The sequence below is a fragment of the Rattus norvegicus genome, chromosome 1 (genome assembly GCF_036323735.1).
Source record: "Rattus norvegicus strain BN/NHsdMcwi chromosome 1, GRCr8, whole genome shotgun sequence".
Classification (NCBI taxonomy): Eukaryota; Metazoa; Chordata; class Mammalia; order Rodentia; family Muridae; genus Rattus; species Rattus norvegicus.
Genome location: NC_086019.1, coordinates 145,603,545 through 145,629,947, shown reverse-complemented (window position 1 = coordinate 145,629,947; position 26,403 = coordinate 145,603,545). Strand labels below are relative to the sequence as shown.

General features: G+C 48.4%; 1 protein-coding gene across 13 annotated transcripts in view; it reads right to left on the bottom strand.

Annotated features, from left to right (window-relative positions):
- The window catches only part of Sh3gl3 (SH3 domain containing GRB2 like 3, endophilin A3), a 131,154-nt gene that overhangs the window by 34,934 nt on the left and 69,817 nt on the right, over nt 1–26,403 (bottom strand). For 9 of the 13 annotated variants that reach the window (NM_031238.3, XM_063275380.1, XM_063275376.1 and 6 more), the window contains 3 exons: nt 10,946–11,014; nt 3,940–4,012; nt 1,583–1,726 (listed from right to left, as the gene is read on the bottom strand). In NM_031238.3, coding sequence (NP_112517.1) covers nt 1,583–1,726; nt 3,940–4,012; nt 10,946–10,954 — 226 coding nt within the window. In that variant the 5' untranslated portion in view covers nt 10,955–11,014. Of the gene's footprint in view, nt 1–98; nt 215–1,582; nt 1,727–3,939; nt 4,017–10,945; nt 11,015–26,403 lie in introns of those variants that run through there. The other 4 variants (XM_063275373.1, XM_006229485.3, XM_006229486.4 and 1 more) reach the window with 4 other exon arrangements.

Genomic DNA, 26,403 nt, shown 5'->3' with positions numbered 1-26,403 from the left:
AGAAACCTGAAGGGCCCAGCCCAAGACTGACTTTTGAGTCAGTCAGGGGCATGGGCAGCTCACTCATGCACAAACAGAGAAAGCAACGGTGGCCTCACCTCATTTTTAAAGGAAGTAAATTCACAGCTGGGTCCTTGCCAATTAGAAGTGGAAACCATCTCTGGAAATTAGGGTTGGCCAGGATGCCAGTCCAACCCTCCGTGTGTCACTTCTCCTAGGAGTAGAGGTTTTCTAAACTGAGCTGGCTGGAATTCGACTCTGAACTGTTCCTATGGAGGAAGGACGCCCCCTTCCTAGCTTTGGCACTGCTTCCTACCCAGGTGTCTGACCCTGCCACTCCTATGCCAGGGCCCAGGGCCCAATACCAGACCACTGAGTTGTGGCAGAAGCATTTGAAACATGCCTCTTAGGGGACCGTGGAGATGTCCCACCAGTAGGACTTGTTGTGCACACATGAGGACCCAAGTTTGACCTCTTAACCCATGTAATATAAAAAGCGAGGCTGGGTGGGGCACATCTGTAATCCCAGCGCTGGGGAAATGGAGTAAACACAACTTCTGAGGCCGGCTGGTCAGCCACGCTAGCAGAATCGACAGCTCCAAGTTCAGTGAGAGACCATGTCCCAAAATATAAGGCAGAAAGAGACTGGTCAAGCCCTCTACACTCTACACATGCACAGCCACCCCTATGCACGCACGTACGCACGTACTCACGCACGCATGCACGCGCATGAACACAAAGTAAAAATGAAAAGGTCCTCTCCTATCTGCAGGCTTTTCAGAACTTGGGAATGTGAAGGCAAGCAGAGGTGTGTGTGTGTGTGTGTGTGTGTGTGTGTGTGTGTGTGTGTGTGTGTGTGTGTGTAAAGAAGGTACAGAGTTTGAGGTCAGCCTGGTCTGTTTAGGGAGTTGTAGACCAGCCAGAAATGTGTGATGAGACCCTGTCGCAAAACAAAACAAAATGTGGTACGCACACACACACACAATGGAATTTTATTCAGCTGTAAAAGAAACTGAAATTTGCAGAAAAATTGGTAGTGCTAGAAAATATATTTGGGGAAATCAGATTCAGAAAGAAAGACAAATGCATAGACCCTAGTGTGTGTGTGTGTGTGTGTGTGTGTGTGTGTGTGTGTGTGTGTGTGTGTGTAGCAAGACAAGGCAATGGGTTTAGGTCATAACACTGTAAAGGAGAGAATAAGAGGAGAAAGAGCTCTCAAATGGGAGGCTGAAGACAGAAACAGGACAGCAGCAGGATGGGAGAGGAGAAGGGGAGGGGCTGGGGTGGAGACGCCTGCGGGAGGGAGGGTCACAGAGACACACATCATGCTGTAGTCTGTGGGTAAAGAGTTCATGGAAGCAATCAGAGCGAGGACAGCTAGGAGATACAAAAGCCATGAAGATGGCAAAACTACTGATGCTAAAGTTCCTATTTTATTTACCTATGTTTTCTAAAAACCCCTGCAATGAAAATACTACTCTGATAATACTTAAAACTATCAAATTGCAAAGATACCGGCTCTGTGTACGACAGCCCACCCAGGAGGTGTCCCCGCTGTGGCAGCTGGGGCAGAGATACCCACCAAAAGCAGAGTCTTCTCCAAGCTCCCTGCCGTACTTGAGCATGCAGTCCCCCAGCAAGCCTTCGGTCTGTGGGTAGCCGGTGGCCTTCACCTGCCCTCGGAGCTTCGACATAGTGTTCAGCATTCCTAGCTTAGCTCTGTATGCTTAAAAACATCGTCATTTGTAATTCCTTAAAGTGACAATGGGCCGTGACAACCACATTGCCTTTAACGAACACAGCCGCCCAAACTGAGGTCCTCACAGACAGAACCCCACAGTGACTGTCCATCGGCTTTGTAGGAGTGGGGGACTAAGCCCACTGGCACAGCCAAGACAGCCATGGCTGTTACAGACCATGTTGTCTCCGAGTCTCAGTAACTCTATTTAGTCAGCAACTTTCCCCGGGGAGGTAACAGGCAGCTGTGGCTCCTCCTTTTCTGTCTCTAACACAGCACTGAGTGTCGATGAGTTCTGGCTTGGTGTTCTGAATGAGAAGAGCCCCACACAGGCTCAGATGTATGATTGACTATCCCATCCCCAGTTGTCAGAACTCTTTGGGAAGGATTAGGAGGTGTGGCCTTGCTGGAGGAGATATGTCACCGGAGGTGGGCTTTGAGGTTTCCAAAGCCATTTCCAGTGTGCTCTCTGCCTCCTGCTGAAGTTTCTGAGGTGTGAGCACTTCTGACCTCACATGGTAGTGTTCCTGCCACCATGACCTTGCTCTGTCAACACAGATGCTAAACCCCTCAGGTCCTAAGTTGGCCCAGTTAAAGACTTTCTTTTATATGGCGCCTTGCTTATATGGTGTTTGTCCGGGACACTTGCTGAGCTAACATGGAGTCTAGAGAGACCCCAGGAAACGCCTGTCCTTCCTGCACCCGACTGTGTGGCTGCTGAATAGCAGACTGCAGTGTGACCCTGGTAAACTCTGGAGCGGTGCCAGAAAAGGGAGACGATGCAGGAAGAGGTCAAGAGACCCCTAAAAAGTCAGGAATGCCTGTCAATAAAGTACAGTGGGAAATCCTTCTGTGTTAATCAGTGGGCTGGGGGTGAGCTGGCTGCACAGAACAGCAAGGCCATGAACTGACTCTACCTGAGGCTCTGAGGCACCTCCGTGGTATCGGGACATTTATATTTAATGTACTCTAGACACGTTCTTCTCGAGCTTAACCACATAAGCAGGTAACTCAGGCATCTTGTTAAAAGCTGATTCAGTTAGTCTGGGGTAAGCTCAGGAGTCTGATGGTCCTGCTGGGCGGTGGGCTACACTCTGAATAGTGATCCTGGTGTCAGCCCTTTGAAACTTGCCAATGTCAGCCTTAAAGACCTTACCTTCCTGGTCTCCAGTCACAAAGGCATCATCCAGCCACACACACACACACACACACACACACACACACACACACACACGAACGCACACACCAGCTTTCCTTTCCTCACTGTCAGAGGCTGTGCTCGTGTAGGGTAAGGGTCACAGGAAGAGGCTGGAGGCTTCGGGTCCCTCTGCCCAGTGGATGCCCCCGTATGGCCCCCGATGGCCTGCTATTCCCTATTCTGTTCAGTGTTAGCTCGTGGATGGCGGGATCTGCCTGACTGAGCATGCAAGCACCCAGAAAACCTCTCACACAGAGGTGACACTTCCTGGATTTTTATGGGCTGATACAACAGGAAAGAACTGGTCGCTCCAGTCACTGACGAGGCTGGACAGAGCACACGTCACTGTGAAATTCAGTCATGCGACTCTGAAGCCCTGCATACCCCGTTCTTCACTGCTGGTCTGACTGAGCGCATGTTCTTGCGTGCTCATGAGTGTGGGCGTGTCTCCCTGATTCCGAGGCCAAGGGACTCACAGTGACTCCCTCAGCAAATCCTATGGGGAAAGTGCAAGGCTTGGGCAGCTTCTGCCGGTTCTCATCATCCCCTGACAACTGGTTCCAGGACCCAGGGAGGAAGGCCTTGGCAGAAGCCGAAGCTCATTTTCCACAAGGCTCCCACTGACTTTGTAATCATGCCTCACCCGCAGCATCAGGGTCATAGGTTAGCACACAGACCTTTTACAGCAGGATAGACGGCTTTCTTGGTAATTAAGAAACGATAACTAAGAACGTCTTTTAAAATGTGCAGTGAGTTTCTGAGGAACACTGGAGTACCAGAGAAGTCCGCCTGGGGATGTCTGTACTGAGACCCACACTAACCATGTGCCTCCCTACAACCATACTGTGTCCCTGAGCTTCTGCCTTTAACAACTGAATTCCATTATTTATACACTGGGACATTGCTTCCAAAATGTGTTAGGCTTGTGCAAAGGAGCTTGGGCCAAGAGACTCCATAAACACAAATGTGCAACAGAATGTTTCAAGACGCGTTCTGACATTACCTGGATTGGGCTGGAGATACTCTGTGGCTTTTGAAAGAATTTCTGCAACAGCTTTACTGGTAATATCTATTTTCTTTAAAAAAAAAAAAAAGAATAGAACAGAGATTTTAGTGAATTTAAAACTCTCTGAAGTCACAAAGCCAACAGCAAGCATTTCCCATTCATTTAAGTTCTAGTGCTACTGTGGTGACTTTTAAATTTCTTCTTACATTATGTGAATTGACACTTTGACTGCATACATGTCTATGTGGGGGCATCAGGTCCACTAGAACTGTACTTACAGACAGTTGTGAGCTGCCATGTGGGTGCTAGGAATTGAACCCAGGTCCTCTGAAAGAACAACCAGTGCTCTTAACTGCTGAGTCATCCCTCCAGCTCTACTGTGGTGATTTCAACACACGTTTCTTAAGGAGAGGTGATCTTTTCTCTGCGGCTGACTCTGAGATACCACCTCTTCTCAGTGATGTCAGACAACACTAATTTCCTTTCCTTCATGGTGTTAGAGTGAATGTGAATGAGAAAGTTAGAAATATTCGATGCCTTACAACTCTACACAATGAACAAAGACACTTGGGGAACTCCCAATACTAAGACTGGACATTCGCCTCAGTCTTTTCTACAGAGTGAACTTGAGTAGCCCTGCTTAGAGAAGGCACCATGATATAACAAGTCATGTCAGAAACCACCCTGGTATTAATAAGACAACCACCATCATGCGTATTACAACAACACAACCACCATGCCCTGTTGGGTGTTAGCAGAGTTTTTCTGCCATAATTTGACTGATTTTGCCCTGCCACTCCTGCATTGCTAGTTATTAATTAACTAAAATTAATAGAATGTCCAGGAAAGCCACAATATAGAGTTCATTCATTCTATTCTAAGCCATCAATAACCCAGGCACAAAACAAAGATAAAGGAGATGCCAATCACAGGAGCAATACAAAAACATGTCCTAAAAAGGAAAAACATTTGTGAGAGAACGGACTTTTAAAAATCCAATTCCCTCTGTAGAAAAACCAGTTTTAGAAAGACATAAACCTTCTCATGAATTAGCATATGGAATCTCATCAGAATCATCAATTACGTGGTTAAAACATGGTAAGCCCATGTGGCATCTTGAGTAGGAATGGTTCCCATAGGCTCAGAGACTTGAATGGCTGCTCATTAGGGAGTGACACTACTTGACAGGGATTAGGAGATGTGGCCTTGTTGGGGAAGTGTGTCACTGGAAGTGGGCTTTGGGGTTTTAAATGCTCAAGGCAAGCCCAGTGTCTGTCTCTTCCTGCCCTGCGGATCCTTCTGCAGAACTCCCAGCATCTCCCCAGCACTCGTGTGGCCATCTTCCTGCAATCATGATAATAAACCTCTGAACTGTAGGCCAGCACCAATGGAATGCATTCTAAGAGTTGCCATGTTGCAATGGAAACCCTAACTAAGACAGAAGTTGGTACTGGGGGCTGGGGTATTGCTCTGATGAGCCCGACGTGCTTTTGTTTGAAGGAATATGGACTCTAAAACTTTGGGTTAGAAAAGCAGTTTAACACTTTAATCAGCGCTTCAGTAGGAACACGAAAGACAGTGGGCCGGAGGTGATTTGAACTGGGGGGCCTGGCTCAAGAACTTTCATAGGGGAAGAATTTTAGTATGTGGCTTAGAGGTCATTCTTGCCCATCTTTTGGCAAAGAGCGCGGCTGGCTTTGCCTTTGTCCAAAAAGTCTTTCTGAACAGTTTTGGATTGACGGCAGTGGCAGAAAAGATTGCAAAAAAGCCTAGTATAGACTGTGTCACATGGTTATTAATGGTCAATCACATGCAGATCTACAATGAAAAGGAACAAGCCAGTAAGCAGCACTCCTCCATGGCTTCTGCATCAGCTCCTGCCTCCAGGTTCCTGCCCTGTGTGAGTTCCTGTCCTGACTTCCTTTGATGATGAACAGTGATTTGGAATATTCACCAAATAAGCCCTTCTCTTTCCAATTTCTTTATGATCATGGTGTTTCACTGCAGCACTAGCAACCCTAACTAGATAGCTGAAAATAAAGTGAGATTCATAGTTTACACTGTATACAGGATTAAAATATGGACCACACACTAAAAATGTAGTAATATATATATATACATATATATATATACATATATATATATATATCTCAAAATGCTGATATGGGAAGAAGCATCTAAGTGTGACCTGAGATCCCACATAATTAAACTGTGACACACAAAAATGTCATCCTACACAGTGACAGATACAGCACACGAAGTTTACAAGAAGTGGCAAACGGGGAGGGTGAATTACAGAGGGTTAGCATTCATAGAGCCCAGAATTCTCACTATACATAAATTTTAAAAATAAAATAATCTGGTAAGATACATTTGTGAAACGTGTGTAGAGAAAACTCAACAGGAAGAGCAGCAAAGGAAATCCCGTGCATATTACTGAACACGTTAGCAAAGGTAGGTGGTCAAAGGGAGATCTCAGGGCTGCAGAGACGGCTCAGCGGTTAAGAGCACTCACTGCTCTTCCCGAGGTCCTGAGTTCAAATCCCAGCAACCACATGGTGGCTCACAACCATCTGTAATGGGATCTGATGCCCTCTTCTGGTGTGTCTGAAGACAGCGACGGTGTACTCACATACATACATATAATAAATACTTTTTTAAAAAGGGAAAGTTAAAAAAGAAAAATAACTCATGAAGTTTAAATGCAAAGAAACAAAACCAAATGGCCCTCCTGGAATGGCTGGTATACGTGCACACACAGGGGTGTCCGCACTAACAAACTGTTATGCAAATATCTTTGGCAAAACTCAAAACAAAAACAAAAACAGAGGCAGGCAGAGAGGTAAAAGTATGTTCAGGAAGGCTGTGTGTTGTGAAGCATTTTTTCCAGTTGATTAAATAGAGTACTCCCAGGGATGTGCAACTATTGAGTCAATTAAGCAGACTGTCTCTAGGGGCTGGAGAGATGGTCCAGTGGTTAAGAGCACTGGCTGCTCTTCCAGAGGACCTGAGTTCACTTCCCACCACCCACATGGTGGCTCACAACCATCTAGAACTCCAGTTCCAAGAGATCTTGTACTTTCTTCTGACTTTCATAGGTACTGGGCACACACATAGTAAACAGATGTGTATGTGTGTGTGCAGGGAAAATATACAACATATACACAAAAATTAAACAACCTGTGGCTATGGTTATAGCCCCTTTCTTTTGCAATGATCACTTGTGCTTCTTCCCTCCTCCCTTTGTGCTTCCTCCCCCCTTTGTGCTTCCTCCTCCCTTTGTGCTTCCTCCTCCCTTTGTGCTTCCTCCTCCCTTTGTGCTTCCTCCTCCCTTTGTGCTTCCTCCTCCCTTTGTGCTTCCTCCTCCCTTTGTGCTTCCTCCCCCCTTTGTGCTTCCTCCTCCCTTTGTGCTTCCTCCCTCCCTTCCTTGTGCTTCCTCTTTCCTCCTTCCTGGACTTTATGATTTCTACCTTTTCATTAAAATCAAAACAGAAAGATCAGTTTTGTTATTATTTTCTGTCTTATCCACCTTCTGTAATGGTTTCTTTTCAGTTATGTGTGTGGACATGTCTGTGAGAGGGTTTGCACAAAAGGCTGCAGATGCCCTCAGAAGACACTGCCATCAGATTCCCTAGAGCTGGACTTATATGCAGGGGTCTGGGAACTGCACTGCAATCCTCTGCGAGAGCAGTGCTCCATATCAGCCACTGGGTCCTCTCTCCTGTCCCCATATTAAGCTCTCCCTTCTATTTGGAGGGACGAAATTGCCTGATGCTGTCCCAGATGTGGACCCTGATGTCCTTTCAATGCTGATTTCCTGCTGACTGCATTTGAGGTGTAGCCATATGTCTCAGGTGTTGATGCAAAGTTCTGTACATAATTCTACATTTTTATTAAAATCTCCCTCAAATGAAGTGATTTCACATTTTAAAAGATTTATTTTTATTTTATATAAATGAACATTTGCCTGTGTGTGCCTGCTCCCTTGGAAGCCAGAAGAGGACGCTGCATCCCCTGCAACTGAAGTTACAAGATGGCTGTGGGTCACCGAATCCTGGTCCTCTGCAAAAGCAGCAAGTGCTCTTACACACTGACACATCTGTCCTGCCTCACATGTTTCTGGGGATCCAACCATGTGGCATTTGGGAAGCTGTGATTACTGCGTTCTATGATTTTAAGTAACTTTCACCGTGATTTTTGTGTGATGCAACCAAAGACCCTGGAAAGAATGAACACCCCCACTTGGGGGGCACAGCCTCTACTTCTAGACAGTCAAGGTTATTAATATTTTTGCCCAACTCATGTTCGAGCCTATGAGAACTGTTGGTCCATCTGTTATTACAAGAGGGGAAGGTGGGGTCGCTTCTTGGACTTTAATCTCTTCTCATGAACAGCTTTCACCTTACAAACTTAGAAGCTGTGTCATGTGGTACAAACTGATTCAGAACTCCAGTACTGTCCTAGGAAGCCATGCTGGCTTCATCTTATACTTTTTAAAGGTCTTTTGTGGGTATTTGGGGGAAGTTAGAGGGAGAAAATGGATATGATTAAAATGCATGTATAAAATTCCCAAAGAATGCACTAACATGGCAATTTTTTAAAGAAAAGGTTTTCCTTGCAATGTGCTTTTGGTACCATGCTGCACTCTGATGTTAGCATCACTCCTGTATTTCTGCTTAGTAAGCATGTTTGTGGGCCATACCCTGTCATTCTCATGTCATCTTTTAGACGACTCTAATTTCTTCCATAAAGTCCTTAAAGTACTTAGTTTTGTAACATATAATATGTCACAAAATAATACAATCACATGACAATATGCTTCTCTGTCCTGTACAATAGCATAGGTGTTATTTCTTCTATACTCTGTCACTTCCAATGATTTTTGGAAGCAAAAACAAGCAAACAAACAAACAGGAGTAAACAAGAGTGATCTCAGTCCGTCAGCTAAAACTTTAACTGCCCCATTCCTAAGACACCCCTCCTGTCCGGCCCCCTCTGTCCATTCCCCATTGGACACTGGAATTTCCCAGGATGCTATGCTATCGAGAGGATCCAAGGAAGCCCTGGTGCCCAGCAAAGGAGAGAGCAGTTTCATACCACCCGTACTGGCTGGCTTTGTGTGTCAACTTGAGTTATCACAGAGAAAAGAGCCACCCTTGAGGAAATGCCTCCATGAGATCTAGCTGTCTAAGGCATTTTTTTTCAATTAGTGATCAAGGGGGAAGGGTCCCTTGTGGGTGGTGCCATCCCTGGGCTGGTAGTCCTGGGTTCTATAAGAAAGCAAGCTGAGCAAGCCAGTAAGCAGCACCTCTCCATGGCCTCTACATCAGTTCCTGCCCTGACTTCCTTAGGCGATGAACAGCAATGTGGGAGTGTAAGCTGAATAAACCCTTTCCTCCCCAACTTGCTTTTTGGTCTTGATGTTTGTGCATGGATACAAACCTTGACTAAGGCACCATTTGACAACTTAAGATCCTCTTTGCAGAAGAGAATGAAGCAGTGACAAGGGCAAAGTTGGGACCATGACCTGGCCAGCAGCCTGGTCTAGTTTAGTTACATGTGCCTCAGCCACACCCTGGCCAGCACTGCCTTGTTACACACGCCTCTTGCCCGCTATTGAAATCATAGCCTCAATCCACATGAATTCTTAGTGTGTTTCTCTTGGTGCAGACATGGCTACACTGAATGCCCGCCCCGGCCCGCCCCAGCCCGCCCCGGCCCGCCCCGGCCCGCCCCGGCCCGCCCCGGCCCGCCCCGGCCCGCCCCGGCCCGCCCCGGCCCGCCCCGGCCCATGGAGTCTGTTGAGCACAGGTGTCTGAACCCAGCTCCTCAGGGCTGCCCGAGCCCAGGCCCTGACTCTAAAAGCCCCAGTAATGTAACACCTGATATTTGTTTAAGTTTAGCATCTGAATTGAATAATCTAGTTGGTAAAGAAGCTATGTACATCCTATCATTATATATTAAGAAATTTTAAAATTAACTTCAAATGTGTCAATGATATGAACATGTTGATATGGTTTTCAATTTGCAGAAATTCTTTTTTCAAACTCAAACACAAAATGAGTTTGTCTTCTTAGGGTCCTAACACTTCTAGATATTGTATTCCTCTCGGGGGCTTTGGGGGCAGGACTTCCTGGAGTAAGGCTGGCCATCCTCTCAGTCCACACCCAGAGCCCAGCTTTCCCCCAGTCTGCACTGCCAGCCACACCCCAGCCTCCAGCTCTGGTCTGAGGAGTCTAATTATCAGAACATGGCTCTGCACAAAGGTCTCAAGACGAAGGGGAGGAAGCTCAGCAGTGTGAACGCAGCTCTGGCTGCATGGGAGCTACTCTCCAGGTAAATGGCCAGGGGACAGGACAAGGTACAGATTCTGCAGTCCCAATGGCATGTTATATACAGTCCAATCATAGGCGTGCCGAACCAGGAATGCCACTCTAAGTTATTTCACCTGCATATATGATTCTGGAAGCCCCCATGTGAGGACAGTAGGGCACATATTCTCATCTCTTTATCACAGCTGACAAAAAGATAAATCAGCTCATTCAAGTTCACCCTGTCAGTTCTAATGGCAGAAAAGTATTTGCTGTGCAGCTGCTGAAACAGATGGGAACAACATCCTAGATTTCCAAATGATAAATGATAAATGTTACATATCGGAAAAGCCTTGTTCCACAAACAGTTGACTCTCTAAAACATATGAGCACCATTTGGCCCTGCAGTTGTTGCCAAGGCCCACATTTTCTGCATTCTGACATCTGTCCACTAGAGGGAACCAGTTAGTCACATCCCGTTTCCTTCCTCAACATGCCCAGACCAGATGTGGTTCAACCCGGAGCCTGACTTGGTCTGGGCAGCACTGTGGTGTCCCTTCCCAATTCTGCACCCCATGCTTGCATTTGAACAGTGTGGATTCCCACTCCCGGCAAGAATCCTGACAGTAGGAGGCTTCCTCACTGGCAGAGACAGCTCCTTTCTAACCCTTTGCGTGTTCAAACAGCTTTACCTTTTCCATATCCAGAAACTCTTCATCTAGCTTCGTTCCTTCTGCACCACTTATTTTTTCACTAAACAGCTGCAAAAACAAACACAAATGCTTTCACTGTACATGTCTTTCATTGAAGTTAGTAACAAAAATCTCAGTTGTTGGCTTGGTTTATGTACATTGGTGTTTTGCCTGCATATATAGCCCTGAAACATTAATTACAGTTGTGAGCTGCCATGTGGGTGCTGGGACTTGAACCCTGGTCCTCTGGAAGAGGCAGCCAGTGCTTTTAACGCTGAGCCATCTCCCCTCATTCTTTATGGAAACAATCAGGAACCAACGAGACAATAAAGGTCCCCCAGTTCAAGCCCTGGAACTCATGTAGAGGTGGAAGGAGAGATCCAGCTCCATGAGGTTGTTCCCAGGCTTCTACATGTGCACTGTGGCACACACATGTACACACACACACACACACACACACACACACACACACCACAACCACAACTAAAGAAAAGAAAAGATCATGGGACAATGTATATTTCCCATTTGTTCAAGCTTCATCATCTTGGGCCTCATCGGATAGCACAACGTAGTTCTAATATAAGCAGTGACATGACAGTTAGGAACCCAAGGAGTGACAAGGGTTAGCACCCCACAGCCTGAATATAAGAGACAGGCGGTAAAAACTACAAATACTAGGACGAGATGCAAATTCTTATCAATGCATCAACTTGGTAGGCTCTCAGAGCTGCTTAGAGAATGTCTCCATCTGCAGAGTAGACGGCAGCTCATCCAGGACCTGACTCCTAGAATACGTGGCATCAGGGCTTGCTTTTGAAGGACAGGCAGCACTGCAGTGTGCAGCTCTGGGGGAAAGGTCTTCTCGGGTGGGACAGTGGTTTCAAAACGGAAAAACTGAGTAGGAATGGAAAGGTGGTTTGACACTGATCCTTCGTGGGGCTGCCTGTCCCAGAGGAACACTCAGCTGCATCCCTGGTGTCCGCCCGCCCAATGGTAACTGAAGACATGAGCTCACTGTGCAGACCGTGCATGCACATGTGCACACACACCAACACATGCACACACCCGCCACACCACTGTGACTACCAAAACGTTGTCTCTAATGAGAGGCCAGGCTGCTCACAAAGCAGTAAGACGTTTCATTCCCATGTGATGAGTGCTCAAGGGAGAATGGAAGAAAACAAAGGTTGAAAAGGAGGCAGAGGCCACCAATCACACCCTGGCAAGCCAGAGGGCACAGCAGTGAGCTCTCTACAGACGCCTTACCCAACACAACCACTTAGAGAAGCCTTTCAGAAAAGCGACTCCAGTCCCCATGGATTTGGCTTCATGAACAAGGAGAATGGACTCACAAAAATGTTTCCTTTAGAAAGTATTTCACCGTGATTTATTTATGGCTTTAAAGTGTTAACACATGTATAAAGTCACAGTAGGCTGTTGTTAAGGGGACTGCAGATTCCTTACATGCAGGCCGGGCTTCGTCTGCCTGTATACCCTATTCCTCTCTCTCATGCACACACACTGTTGCTACAGAATAAGGAGGTGTGGGCATGGTAAAGGGACACAGACGTTTGCTTAAATTAAGATATGACACAGGATTTCCTGAAGAGAGTGGCTTACAAAAATAGCTAGCAGGGCCTGGCATAGTGGTGCAGGCCTTTAATCTCAGCATTTAGGATGAAGAGGCAGGGGGATCTCTGTGAGTTCGAGGTCAGCCTGGACTACAGGAAAGTCCAGGACACTTGGGGCTCTGATACACTGAGAAACCCTGCCCTAGCATTCAATTGCCCCACTATCAGGGTGGCCTTGTGACTTGTGACCACAAAGAACCAAGCCTAGCTAGAAAGAAACCTATGTGCTTCTACCCACCTCCCTGAAACTCTTTGCCTGTGGACAAGCCCTGCTAGGCAGAGAGGTAAAGGGGTACCAGCTCCATCACACACAGCCACCCAGCTGACCCACAGCTCAGAGAACAAGCAGGAGAGTCTCGTCTGCTGGCCACCACCCAGCCCCAAGGAACTAAGTCCAGTGAACAGTGTTGTTTAAACTGCAGAGCCTGTGAGCTCCTCAAGACAACCCACTTGACAGTTCTCAAGCTAAGGACAGAGGTCAGAAACAGTCTTCTTCCAATCCTCAAAATGAGACCCTGAAACAAACCCAAGACTGTGCTCTAGACCAAAGAGTGAGGAGTACCTCCAGTACTGGTTCTGAACTTTTAGAGGTAATATCAGACTCTAATGGGAGTTAGACAAGCTCTGGCCTTATATCAGTGGCCATGGAAGTCTGCAAAAATGGCTGCCATGCTCTGTAGCTCCGCCCATTGAGATACAAGGTATCCCATTCCGCCCTGCACTTGCCTTGGTCAGCAAAATGGAGTGCAGGCTGTGCCTGGTAACTACCAACCTTGGGCTTTACTTTGTAGCTATAAACATGCTTTGCACACATTTCTGTTCCTTCTCTGAGATACACTGTGATCTAGCTTGAAGGAGAGTGGAAGATCACTTGGGGAAGGGTAGCCACCGCAGCTGGTCACACTGTGTACACGGTGTGTGTTGTGATGACTGACATAGCCATCTACAGTCTCCTTCACTGTTGGAAGGAGAGAAGCCGATGCACAGATCCTGGTCTTGAAATACGGATTAGAGATTCACTTAGTATTGAGGGTTAGACCAGAAACCTCCTCAACTGGTCCACTTTGGCAGGATTACACTGCCTCTGTTTTTTGGAAAGCCTGGTGTCTCACACAGGAGAGGAGTATTTCATGGTGTCTCACACAGGAGAGGAGTACTTTATGGTGTCTCACACAGGAGAGGAGTACTTCATGGTGTCTCACATAGGAGAAGGGTACTTCATGGTGTCTCACACAGGAGAGGAGTACTTCATGGTGTCTCACACAAGAGAGGGGTACTTCATGGTGTCTCACATAGGAGAAGGGTACTTCATGGTGTCCACACAGGAGAGGTTTACTTCTACTTTTGCTAACAGAAATGAATGTGATTTCCATTCCTTTCTCATTTGGGAAGAGATAAAGCCTGGTTTTGTTTTCAGTACGAGTCACAGGTCGGAGTTATGACAATCCTGAATTCCCCCAGGATACTTAGCTATTTTGAGACATTAAGTAGGAATATTTCTATGACTTTAGATATTTAAGTCACCTGACCAATGAATGAGAAATTCCCACATAGGTTCGGGTATATGAACACTTGGTTAAACATATTGATACTCAAGCAACTTTCACTCCTATTCAAATTACTATAAAAGTCCCAATTTAATGCCTTTCCTATATTCTGAATAAACTCAAATAACACCTTAAATATTAAGAACAAAATCAGAAAGAAAAAGTAATATTTAGAATCAAAATAATCTTTTTCTGGTCCTAAAAAAGAACTAAAGCACAGCATGGTGAGCTCAGATAGGAGCGCGGGCCTGCTGGGCATCTTGTCTACACATGGGGAAGAGATAGCAGTGGATCCCCACTGGATGAAGAGAGACCTAAGAGTATGGCCAGGGTGAGAGTGTGGACCAAGCTCTGCCTAAGGGCCTGGGAAAGGAATGCGGGTGTCTGATGCTGTCCTGTCTGGCAGTCTGCACCCTCTCCTCTGTGGATTACATCAGATACTCACAGCCTCACCACAGGAAAGAAGCCGAGATGCTGCGTGAGGGCCTTAGGAACCAGGTGGAAGAAAGCACAGCTACCCAGCTACCTAGAACACAGAGGTTTAAAGGGCAGAGGACATCTTCCCAACATTACTTATCCTGGATCTAAATTCTAAGTAAATATAACACCAAGAAGGAGACCAGAAAAAGTATACGAAATCGCATGACTTTATTGCTGACAAGAAGAGCTTCGTGACCAAGGTGACAAGGGCCTCTTATGTATATTTAGGCCAGGGCCAAATTGTTAAGTGATGGAAATTTTCAATGAACAAAAAACTAGTCACAAAAAGTAACAAAATTTTAAAGGCTATTTTTAAAAATTAGAAGTCTTAAAAATCAACCGACAAAGGTCTGAACATCTCAATAAATGAAGCCGTCTCCATCAGGCTTACACTGCTGTGACACAGCGTGGGGCAGCAAGGCGGACTGCAGATCATTGCTTCAAAAGGCAGGGCAGGAACTTAAGGTAGGAATCTGGAGGCAGGAACTGAAGTAGAGAACATGGAGGGGTGCTGCTTACCAACCTGCTTCTCCACACATGCTCAGCCTGCTTTCTTATACAACTCAGGAAGAGGAGAGGCAGTGGGCAGGACTCTCCCATGTCAATCATTAATCAAGAAAATGCCCACAGATTTACCTACCCGCCAATGATGGAGGCATTTCTCAGTAGAGGTGATCCTGGCTTACATCAATTTGGGAAAGAAAGGAAAAAAAACCTAACCAGGCACAGGGGTAAACTCCAGGCTGGGCATAATCAGAACAAAAGCAGCAAGCTGGAAAGTATTTAAGGAAATTACCAAAACAAGACAAGACAAAGCACTGTATTTTCTATTGAATATGAGCTACTCAAGACAGAATAGATGAACAGCTCCAAAGCGAAAGGCACCCGGGGGGCAAAAATCAATATTTTAAGAATAGGGGTTTGGGGCCTGGCAGTGGTGATAGTGGTGGTGTATGCCTTTAATGCCACCACTTAAGAGGTAGAGGCTGGCAGATCTCTGTGAGTTCAAGGCCAGCCTGGTCAACAGTGGGAATTCTAGGACAGCCAGGGCTACACAGAGAGACCCTATTTCAAAACAAAACAAAACAACAATGACAATAAAGAACTGGTTTTTTTCTTATTACACAAAGATACAAGTCTTTAATTTTGAAAATATACTTGAGTTACTAAGAAAGATGAATATTAATTGATAACAAGATCTCAAAAATAAAATATCCATGACTGTCTGTCAGGGGGTGGGGCCTGCAGAGGCAGCCAAGCAGAAAGGCAGTAAACAGACAACAGAACTCTCTCCTCGGCAAGAGCAGCGCAGGAGAGCACGGAGAAGGGGCTTCGAGGAGCTCAGTGCAATGAAAACCAGTCCTATAAGGAGAGCAAAATAAAGACACCCAAGCCAGCGGGGTCTCTACTAAAAACAATAATGTTAAAATGCTACCTCAAGGAAATAAAACAGAACCCAGAGGGAACTGTGGCATACAAGAAATAGGTGGGGGTGGAAGTGGAAAAACTCCTGTGATAAAATCAGGTATCCACTGAAAACAATCAAGTAAAATCTAATGCCTGGGCTCTACAAGCCCAGGTGACCACAGGTCAGGAGGGGGCGGAGCTGTGGGCGTGTTGAGTATGCCAAAGCCCATGTGCCCAGCCATAACTGGGGACAAGGGGGAAGTGACATACAAGCATCTCATTCTATAACTAATGCTTAACTCTAAAAGCCCAACGCTAAAAAAGAAATAGTGCTGTGTGTGTAGTAATACGCTGTCCTTACCAACACATGGGTAAAAAGCAAATGGGTATCAAACCAAAGGAAGTTAAGAAAAGATGTTCAGATAGAAGCCAAGGAATGGCCGACAGAAAACACAAAATAAGATAGGTACAGTAAGTCCCAGTGGACCAACCGTAACTGTGGGTGTGGATTAAGCTCGCTACGTTAAGGGATGGAGGAATAGAATGCATTCTGCTGCTTCATTATGGAGGTGGGAATCAGAGCCCGAGTGTTGAGCATTCTGGGCAAGTGCCCCACCCCTGAGCTACACACAAACCAGCTCAAGCGAAGGGGCTTTGAAAACCCAGCTACAAAAATATTTTCTAGATTGATATCTACAGCAAAACATACAAAAATATTAAAAGTAAATAGGTAGGGGTTGGGGATTTAGCTCAGTGGTAGAGCGCTTGCCTAGGAAGCGCAAGGCCCTGGGTTCGGTCCCCAGCTCCGAAAAAAAAAGAACCAAAAAAAAAAGTAAATAGGTAAATATATACATACTAGGAAATTACTAACCAAAATAAAACTTTTAACATCAGACAGGAAATATTTCCGTGGGCGGTGCCCTGACTGGGATCTCAGGCTGACAGTAAAAGGAGTAATCCAGGAAGCTCGGTCACCATGGTGCTGTGCCGACAGCCGCACAATTCATACACATACATATAGATATGTATACATATATGATTCATGGCTTGGAAGTCAAACTAACATGGACCTAAGACATACACATACATTTGTGACTTTTCAGCCAACATACTAAGAAATGTATATTCATTGGAGGTATAGAGAGAGTGTGACAAAAATGACCACTCCCAGGTCACCATCAGCACATAGCAAAGCTGGGTATTCGTGTTTGGGTTTTGTTTGTTTTGTTGTTTTTCTGTGCAGTACAAGTAGAGTAAGAATTACAGTAAAAAAAAAAAATGAATATATAGGGACAAGTGTTAAGAATTCTGTCCCAGAACAATTATTTGGGGAACCAGGGAGAAAGCTCAGCTGGTAAAACCATGGAGTACAGACATGAGTACCTGACTCTGAACCCCGGCAGCCGTATAAATGCCAGTGTGAGGGAGGCTGCCTGTAAGAACCATGCAGAGCACTGTGCCTGTGGCACCAGCACGGGGGAGGGAAGAGAGCTCCTGGAGCTTAGTGGCCACCCGGTGAGCAGACCTGAAAGCTCTGGGCTCAGGGAGAGGTCCTCATTAATGGGGGGTGAATAAGGGGGACACTTGACATTAAACTGTGGTCTTTGCACGTGTATATACACACACACACACACATACACACACACACACACAAATGGCATACCAACAAAACTTTATACATCAAGGCTGGGCACACCTTTAGTTCTAGCACTCAGGAGACAGAGGCCGGCTATTCTCTATGAGTTCTAGGCCAGCCAGGACTACTGGGGGGGGGGGGGTGTAGAGAGAACAGATAGATGACAGAGAGATGATAGATAGGTAGATGATAGATAGATGATAGATAGACGATAAACCAATTCAGTATCATTCAACCTAAAATGACAAAACTACAGTAATGCAGTAATGTCTCAGACTGACATGAGTTATCTAATTACCAAACTAGGAAGTCTGCCCAAAGGTATCACTATAGTACAGTACAGTACAGCACACCTCGATCAAGGAACAGCCACCCAACACACCAAGATAAACACACTTCCACAGCAGAGAGATGCAGACAAAGCCTGCCAGGAGAAACCAGACGGAATGAAGCAAATGGTATTCGGTGCCCAGAAAGTTCCAGAATACAGCCTAGAAAGTTATCTGTAATTCCCCAGGGAGGAAGTAGCATTTCTGACAGAAGGAAGGAACATAGGAAAAGCCATGACATTAATATTCTAGTAAGGAAACGACGTTGTTAAAAACAAAAAGACAAACCCCAAATGAGAAGGATGACATGGCCAGGCGGGCAGGTCACACAGAGAGAGGGGCAGGTGACACAGGGGGGCAGGTCACACAGAGAGGGGCAGGTCACACAGAGAGGGGCAGGTCACACAGAGGGGCAGATCACACAGAGGGGCAGTTGACACAGAGGCACAAGAGACACTGGGGGGCAGGTGACACAGAGGGGCAGGTGACACAGAGGGGCAGGTGACACAGAGGGGCAGGTCACACAGAGGGGCAGGTCACACAGCGGGCAGGTCACACAGAGGGGCAGGTAACACAGAGAGGGGCAGGTCACACAGAGGGGCAGGTCACACAGACAGGGGCAGGACACACAGCGGGCAGGTCACACAGAGGGGCAGGTAACACAGACAGGGGCAGGTCACACAGAGGGGCAGGTCACACAGGGAGAGGGGGAGGTCACTAAGGGGGGCAGGTCACACAGAGGGGCAGGTGACACAGCGGGGGAGGTCACACAGAGGGGCAGGTCACACAGAGGGGCAGGACACACAGCGGGCAGGTCACACAGAGGGGCAGGTAACACAGACAGGGGCAGGTCACACAGAGGGGCAGGTCACACAGGGAGAGGGGGAGGTCACTAAGGGGGGCAGGTCACACTGCGGGCAGGTGACACAGAGGGGCAGGTGACACAGCAGGGGAGGTCACACAGAGGGGCAGGTCACACAGAGGAACAGGTGACACAGAGGGGCAGGTGACACAGAGGGGCAGGTCACACACAGAGGGGCAGGTCACACACAGAGGGGCAGGTGACACAGAGGGGCAGGTGACACAGAGGGGCAGGGGACACAGAGGGGCAGGGGACACAGAGGGGCAGGTCACACACAGAGGGCCAGGTGACACAGAGGGACAGGTCACACGGGGGGCAGGTGACACAGAGGGGCAGGTGACACAGAGGGGCAGGTGACACAGGGGTAGGTCACACAGAGGGGCAGGTGACACAGAGGGGCAGGTCACACACAGAGGGGCAGGTCACACAGAGGGGCAGTTCACACAGGGGGGCAGGTGACACAGGGGGGCAGGTCACACAGAGGGACAGGTCACACAGAGGGACAGGTCCCACAGAGGGGCAGGTCACACAGAGGGGCAGGTGACACAGAGGGGCAGCTGACACACAGAGGGGCAGGTCACACAGAGGGGCAGGTGACATACAGGGGGCAGGTGCCATACAGGGGGCAGGTAACACAGGGGGGCAGGTCACACAGGGGGTCAGGTCGCACAGAGGAGCAGGTGACACACAGAGGAGCAGGTGACACAGAGGGGCAGGTGACACACAGAGGGGCAGGTCACACACAGAGGGGCAGGTGACACAGAGGGGCAGGTGACACTGAGGGGCAGGTGACACAGAGGGGCAGGGGACACAGAGGGGCAGGGGACACAGAGGGACAGGTCACACACAGAGGGCCAGGTGACACAGAGGGGCAGGTGACACAGAGGGGCAGGTGACACAGAGGGGCAGGTGACACAGAGGGGCAGGTGACACAGGGGTAGGTCACACAGAGGGGCAGGTCACACAGAGGGGCAGGTCACACACAGAGGGGCAGGTCACACACAGAGGGGCAGGTGACACAGAGGGGCAGGTGACACAGGGGGGCAGGTGACACACAGGGGCAGGTGACACACAGGGGGGCAGGTCACACAGGGGGGGCAGGTGACACACAGGGGGGCAGGTGACACACAGGGGGGCAGATCACACAGAGGGGCAGGTGACACACAGGGGCAGGTCACACAGAGGGGCTGGTCACACAGAGGGGCAGGTCACACAGAGGGGCAGGTCACACAGAGGGGCAGGTCACACAGGGGGCAGGTCACACAGAGGGGTAGGTTACACAGAGGGGTAGGTGACACAGAGGGGCAGGTCACACAGGGGGCAGGTCACACAGGGGGGCAGGTGACACAGAGGGGCAGGTCACACAGGGATGCAGGTCACACAGAGGGGCAGGTGACACAGCGGGGCAGGTGACACACAGGGGCAGGTCACACACAGGGGGGCAGGTCACACACAGGGGCAGGTCACACAGGGGGGCAGGTCACACAGGTGGGCAGGTGACACAGGGGGGCAGGTGACACACAGGGGGGCAGGTGACACACAGGGGCAGGTCACACACAGGGGCAGGTGACACACCGAGGGGCAGGTCACACACAGAGGGGCAGGTCACACAGAGGGGCAGGTCACACAGAGGGGCAGGTCACACAGAGGGGCAGGTCACACACCGAGGGGCAGGTCATACAGAGGGGCAGGTCACACAGAGGGGCAGGTCACACAGGGCGGCAGGTGACACAGAGGGGCAGGTGACACACAGGGGCAGGTGACACAGAGGGGCAGGTGACAGAGGGGGGCAGGTCACACAGAGGGACAGGTCACACAGAGGGGCAGGTCACACAGAGGGGCAGGTCACACACCGAGGGGCAGGTCATACAGAGGGGCAGGTCACACAGAGGGGCAGGTCACACAGAGGGGCAGGTCACACAGAGGGGAGGTCACACAGGGGGGCAGGTGACACAGGGGGGCAGGTGACACAGAGGGGCAGGTCCCACAGAGGGGCAGGTCCCACAGAGGGGCAGGTCACACAGAGCGGCAGGTCACACAGAGGGGCAGGTCACACAGAGGGGCAGGTGACACACAGAGGGGCAGGTGACACACAGAGGGGCAGGTCACACACAGAGGGTCAGGTCACACATAGGGGCAGGTCACACACTGAGGGGCAGGTGACACTGAGGGGCAGGTGACACAGAGGGGCAGGTGACACAGAGGGGCAGGTGACACAGAGGGGCAGGCGACACAGAGGGGCAAGTTACACAGAGGGGCAGGTCACACAGGGCGGCAGGTGACACAGTGGGGCAGGTGACACAGAGGGGCAGGTGACACAGAGGGGCAGGTCACACAGGGGGGCAGGTCACACAGGGGGGCAGGTCACACAGGGGGGCAGGTGACACACAGGGGCAGGTGACAGAGAGGGGCAGGTGACAGAGGGGCAAGTCACACAGGGGTCAGGTCACACAGGGGGGCAGGTCACACAGGGGGGCAGGTCACACACAGAGGGGCAGGTCACACACAGGGGGGCAGGTCACACAGAGGGGCAGGTCACACAGAGGGCAGGTCACACAGAGGGGCAGGTCACACAGGGGGGCAGGTCACACACATAGGGGCAGGTCACAGAGCGGCAGGTGACACAGAGGGGCAGGTGACACAGAGGGGCAGGTGACACAGGCGGGCAGGTCATGGGCCACTTCTAACCACGAGCCATGAGAGTTTAAGCAGGTGAGTGTAGGAACAGATTTCAATTTCAAAATATCAGTCAAGTGATGAAAAGGGACAGGTACCACATGTAGACATCTGTTAAGGGACAGTGTTGGATTCCCAGCTTCTCAGTGTTCCCACCAAAAATCATGCATCAGACTTAGGGTAACTAGATAAACACTGCAAACCTGCCCAGTAGACCTGCCACAGGAGGACGGGGCCATCATCAGACGGAACCTTGTCCACTCCAACTTGGCAGCTCCAGTCAGATAAAAATAGGAAAATGAAGACACCTTGCCACCTACCTGGGAAAGTCACAGGTAGCGTGTGGGGTTTCCGCCTGTGTGCAGTAATGGTTCACTTTTAACAACGGAGCCCTCTCCTCAGCCCACACTTCTTTACTTTTTATAAAACAAACTAAACAGCAACAAAACCAAAATCTCAGAAAAATATTTTCAAGAGCCAACCTTATAATAGGGATTCTGAGAACTGGAAACTGTGAGTCTAAAACTGTAGCTCTAAGAGGACTGGAGAAAAGCTCTGGGCCCCATAAACTTAGAAGGCCATGAAAACGAAAATTACAAAGATTTCTGTATAAAAACATGTTCCAGAACTTCAAAATGCTAGGGTGCTTCCAGACTTTCCACGGGTGAGTGGGGTGGACTCTCTGGCCATGTTTGATGTCTAATGTAAGGACAACTCTCCGAGGGGTAGTGCTCTGGAGAGACATCAGGCTCCCCAGAGCTGTTCACTCTCCCTGCAGGCTCCTCTGTCTTCTCTTTCTGCCATTTAGCTGCCACAACCTGCTTCTATCAGCTCAGAAAACACGGCAAGATTCAACCCATCAACAACAGGGAAAGATGAGCAAAGGGTGTGAGCAAAGAGCCCTTCAAACTATCCGGAAGGCACCAGCGCCGGAGAGGGGAGCCTGAGGGTCGGGAATGGAATGGGTGAAGCGTCTCAGGGTGCATGTGGAGAAGCAGTTGCTGGTGCTGCTTCATTCAGGTGAATTTTCTGTCTTGTAACACGGGGTGGAAAGTGGGAGCAGAAAGCTCCAGCCATCCCTCTCCCTCAGAGCACACTGTATCCAAGGAAACCGGGATCTAAGAGGCCAAATTGCTGAGGAAAAAAAAAACCAACAAGCATAAAGAAGTGGCCCTGACAAGCTGTTCCCTTTTCTCCTGGTGCTTGAGGTGAGTCCTCGCTGGTCCAGAGGCAAAGCTTACAGATCACAGCAGAGGGATGTGGATGAAGGCTAATGATCTAGGCGGAGATTTTCAGTCACGGCCATCGAGGGACAAAGAGTGGAGCGTAGGAGATGCCACAGTAAAGAGGCTGGGAAACAAGGATATGTCTCCTCAAAATTCATACACGGAATCAGTAATGTCCAATGTGTCACACTAGGAGGTAGAGTCTTGTGACATGAGTGGGTCAAGGTTGGGTTCTAATGGTGTAAAACCTCACAGGATAGGATTAGTCTATAAGGGAAACCTCCGAAAGCCCTCTCCTCTTCATCTATAGGAGCACACAGGGAGCTGGCATCGGTGAACCATGAGGCAGACCCTGGCCACACACTCCACCTGCCTTTGCTATGAACGACCCACAAAAGTCTGAGGAACAGACATCTGTGTAAATCGCCCAGTATTTTGTATTTTTGTTGGAACGTCCCAGGTACACTAAGACAATATCCAAATGCTCTGATAACCATTTGAAAATATCTCACCACTACTATTATCGTGGAAATCCAAATCAAACCATGATGAGGTGCCACGAGATTGCTATCAGAATGACTAAAATCATCTCAAAACATGAATGTCAGCTCAAGTGTTTCCCAAGATGGATGGAGCAATTGGAATATGCATGCGCTGCTCTCTAGAGTCCACACTGCCTGAGTGGTTTTGGAAAACAGTTTGGCAGCATCTATAAAGATGAATATAGAAATCGCTACACCATATGACTCAGAAAGTCCCCCTTTAGGTATTCACCAGGCAGAAGTCCTACCTGTGTACACCGAAATCCACTTACAAGCAGCATGGTTCAAAATAGCTAAAACCCAGAAACAGTGCAGGCGTCGTCTGCAACAGTGAACACAGAAGGGCAGTTGCCGTGACACAGTCCAACACGCTACAGAAACTAGAAGTCTCAGTGCCTCGGGCAACGAGAGACCCTGCAGGCAAGCATCCAATCAATGTGCTCACTGTGCTGCCTAGTTTTTATGTCAACTTGACACAAGCTAGGGTCATGTGGGAAGAAGGAATCTTACATAAGTAAAAATGCAATTAGAAATTTTTAAAAAAGGCAATTAAGTTTTTTTTTAAGGTGCTTTCATAGTATTGGCCTGTGGGCAAGTCTGGAGGCCGTTTTCCCAGCTGATGACTGGTATGGGAAAGCCCAGCTCACTATGGGTGGGGCCACCCCTGGTCTGGTGGCCCTGGATACTATAAGAAATCAGGGTGAGCAAGCCGTGAGGAGCAAGGCAGTAAGCAGCGCCCGTCCATGGCTGCATCACCTCCTGCGTTCAAATTCCTGCCTTGTTTGAGTACCTTCCTGCCTCCCCTCAGTGTTGGACTGTGATACAGAACTGCAAGCTGAAGTAAACCCTCTCCTCCCCAAGCTGCTTTTGATCATGGTGTTTTATCACAGCAATAGATGCCAGAAATTGGTTCCAAGCCATGAGGTACCTATCGCAGCTACAGACATGATCTTGTCTTTAGGAGGGCTGTGGTGGCTTCTGAACTTTGGGCTTTCAGGCTTTCTATCTGTTAAGTGCTCAGAGCCCTGTGTGATGTTCTGTGTGGGAGGCTGGAAGAGAGGAAGGGTGAGAGAAATGCAGGTGACAGAGGCCTGGCTTGTGATGTTCCGATGGAAGTTTGAGAGTCCCTTAAAGGCTCTATCAGGGCCATTCAATATAGTGAATTAAAAAGCTGTGGTGTCTGGTCACCTGGAACTGAAAAGTCAGCTGTGATTATTAACAAGAGACCAGAACCACTGGAGTAAAATTTTTGCTCTGCTGGGACAACTGATAATGTTCAGCTGGAGCTGAAGAATCTGCTTTAAGGGGCCAGCATCAATGAGTATTTAAAATCCTCCGAGGTGTGTTACCTCAGAGTCAGCCTGCAGACGCTGTAGTCCAGAAAGGGGAGAGGCTGAGTCTCACGCTGGCAGGTGAACCTGGTAGTGCATGAGCCTCCCAGGCGGTAGGAGTTTTGAACGTATGAAGGGGTTATGGAAAAAAATCTGAGGCCTGGAACTATGTGGTGTCCTGGAGTCCTTGAAGAGAGGCCATTTGTGAAGGTGAAACTTCAGGTGCAGTAGGAGACCCTGGCATTTCAATGTCCCTGGGGCAGCCTCCAGGGACAGCAGCAGCCATCAGAGGTCTCCAGCCTGAGTCTATGAGACAGAGCTTTGAAGGGCAGGCCTGATGAGCTGGTAATGGGACTCCCAAGCCCCAGAGTGGGTCCCAGACATCAAGCACTGAACCTCTAACACTGTTAAACTTTGGTTTTGCTTTGACTTGACTGTGACTGTGGCCTTGTTCTTTCGTTATGGCGTAAGATAGGGTTTACCCCTATATTTTATAGGAGCCCACAGTTAAGAGACTTAGACATTTTGCCAAGAATTTGGATACTTTAAAGAAATGAAAGAGACTTTGTATGTTTAAAAAGAAAACTGGACCTTAAAAGAGTTGAAAGTGTGGGAGTTTTAAACTTATGTGTTAGGACGTAATACTGGTATTAAAAAAAAAAAGACGGGGGATAATCAAGAATAGAGAGGTTATGGCTTAATAAATGATATATTTCTGTGTTGCGCAGACAAGTGGTCAATTTTGCTAGCTATTTGGTATGTCAACTTGACACAAGCTAGGATCATGTGGGAAGAAAAGAATCTCACTCATGAAAATGCCTCTACAGGACTGGTCTGAAGGCAAGCCCCTAAGGCAGTCTCTTGACTGATAACTGATATTTGGAGGGCCCATTCCAATGTGGGCAAGCCCAGCACTAGCCTTGGGGTACTAATGCCATAGGAAAGCATGTCAGAGCAAGAAATGAGGAGCAAGCCAGCAGGCAGCACCCCTCCAGGGCCTCTGCATCAGCTCCTGCCTCCGAGTTCCTGCCCTGCTTGACTTCCTGCCTTGTGGAATTGTAAACTAAAATAAACACTCTCCTCCCCCAGTTGGTGTTTTGGTGTGGTGTTTTATCATAACAGAAGCTCTAAGACTGTGACTCTTACGCTCTGTGAATCTATTGACATAAAGTCCAAAAGTCAAGGAGAACATACTATGCTATTCTAGTCACGGAAGTCAAAAGTAAAATACACTAAATTTACAGGACCAGAGAGATGGCCCAGAGGCTAAGGGTTCTAGCTGCTCTTGCAGAGGACCTATGTTTGATTCCCAGAACCTACACAGCATTGACAATCAGCTCTAACTCTAGTTCAGGGAATCTAACACCACTTCTGCTCTCCCAGAACACACGGCTGGCACATGGTACATACACATATATGTATATACGAACCACTAAATCTTTTTTAATAGATGTAATACTAAAATGTAGTGGTAGAAATAAGTGTTATGGCATTGAGGGAGCCTTCTTGGTGCTGGTAATACCTGTATCGCTGTGTGTCCATGCATGTGGCAGTCAGAGGCCAATGACACGTGTCTTCTTCAATCACTTGCCTCATTAGTTCTTAGATGAGGCCTCCCCCGGGACCTAGAATTCACAAGCTGCCTGCTAGCAAGCCCCAGGGACCCTCCCTGTCTCACTTCCCCAGGACTAGATGATAGGCATGTGCCACCAAGCTGAGTTTTATGTGGGTGCTAAGGATCTGAAATCGGGTCTTCCTCCCAGCACGGCACTCTACCAACTGCAGCAAATC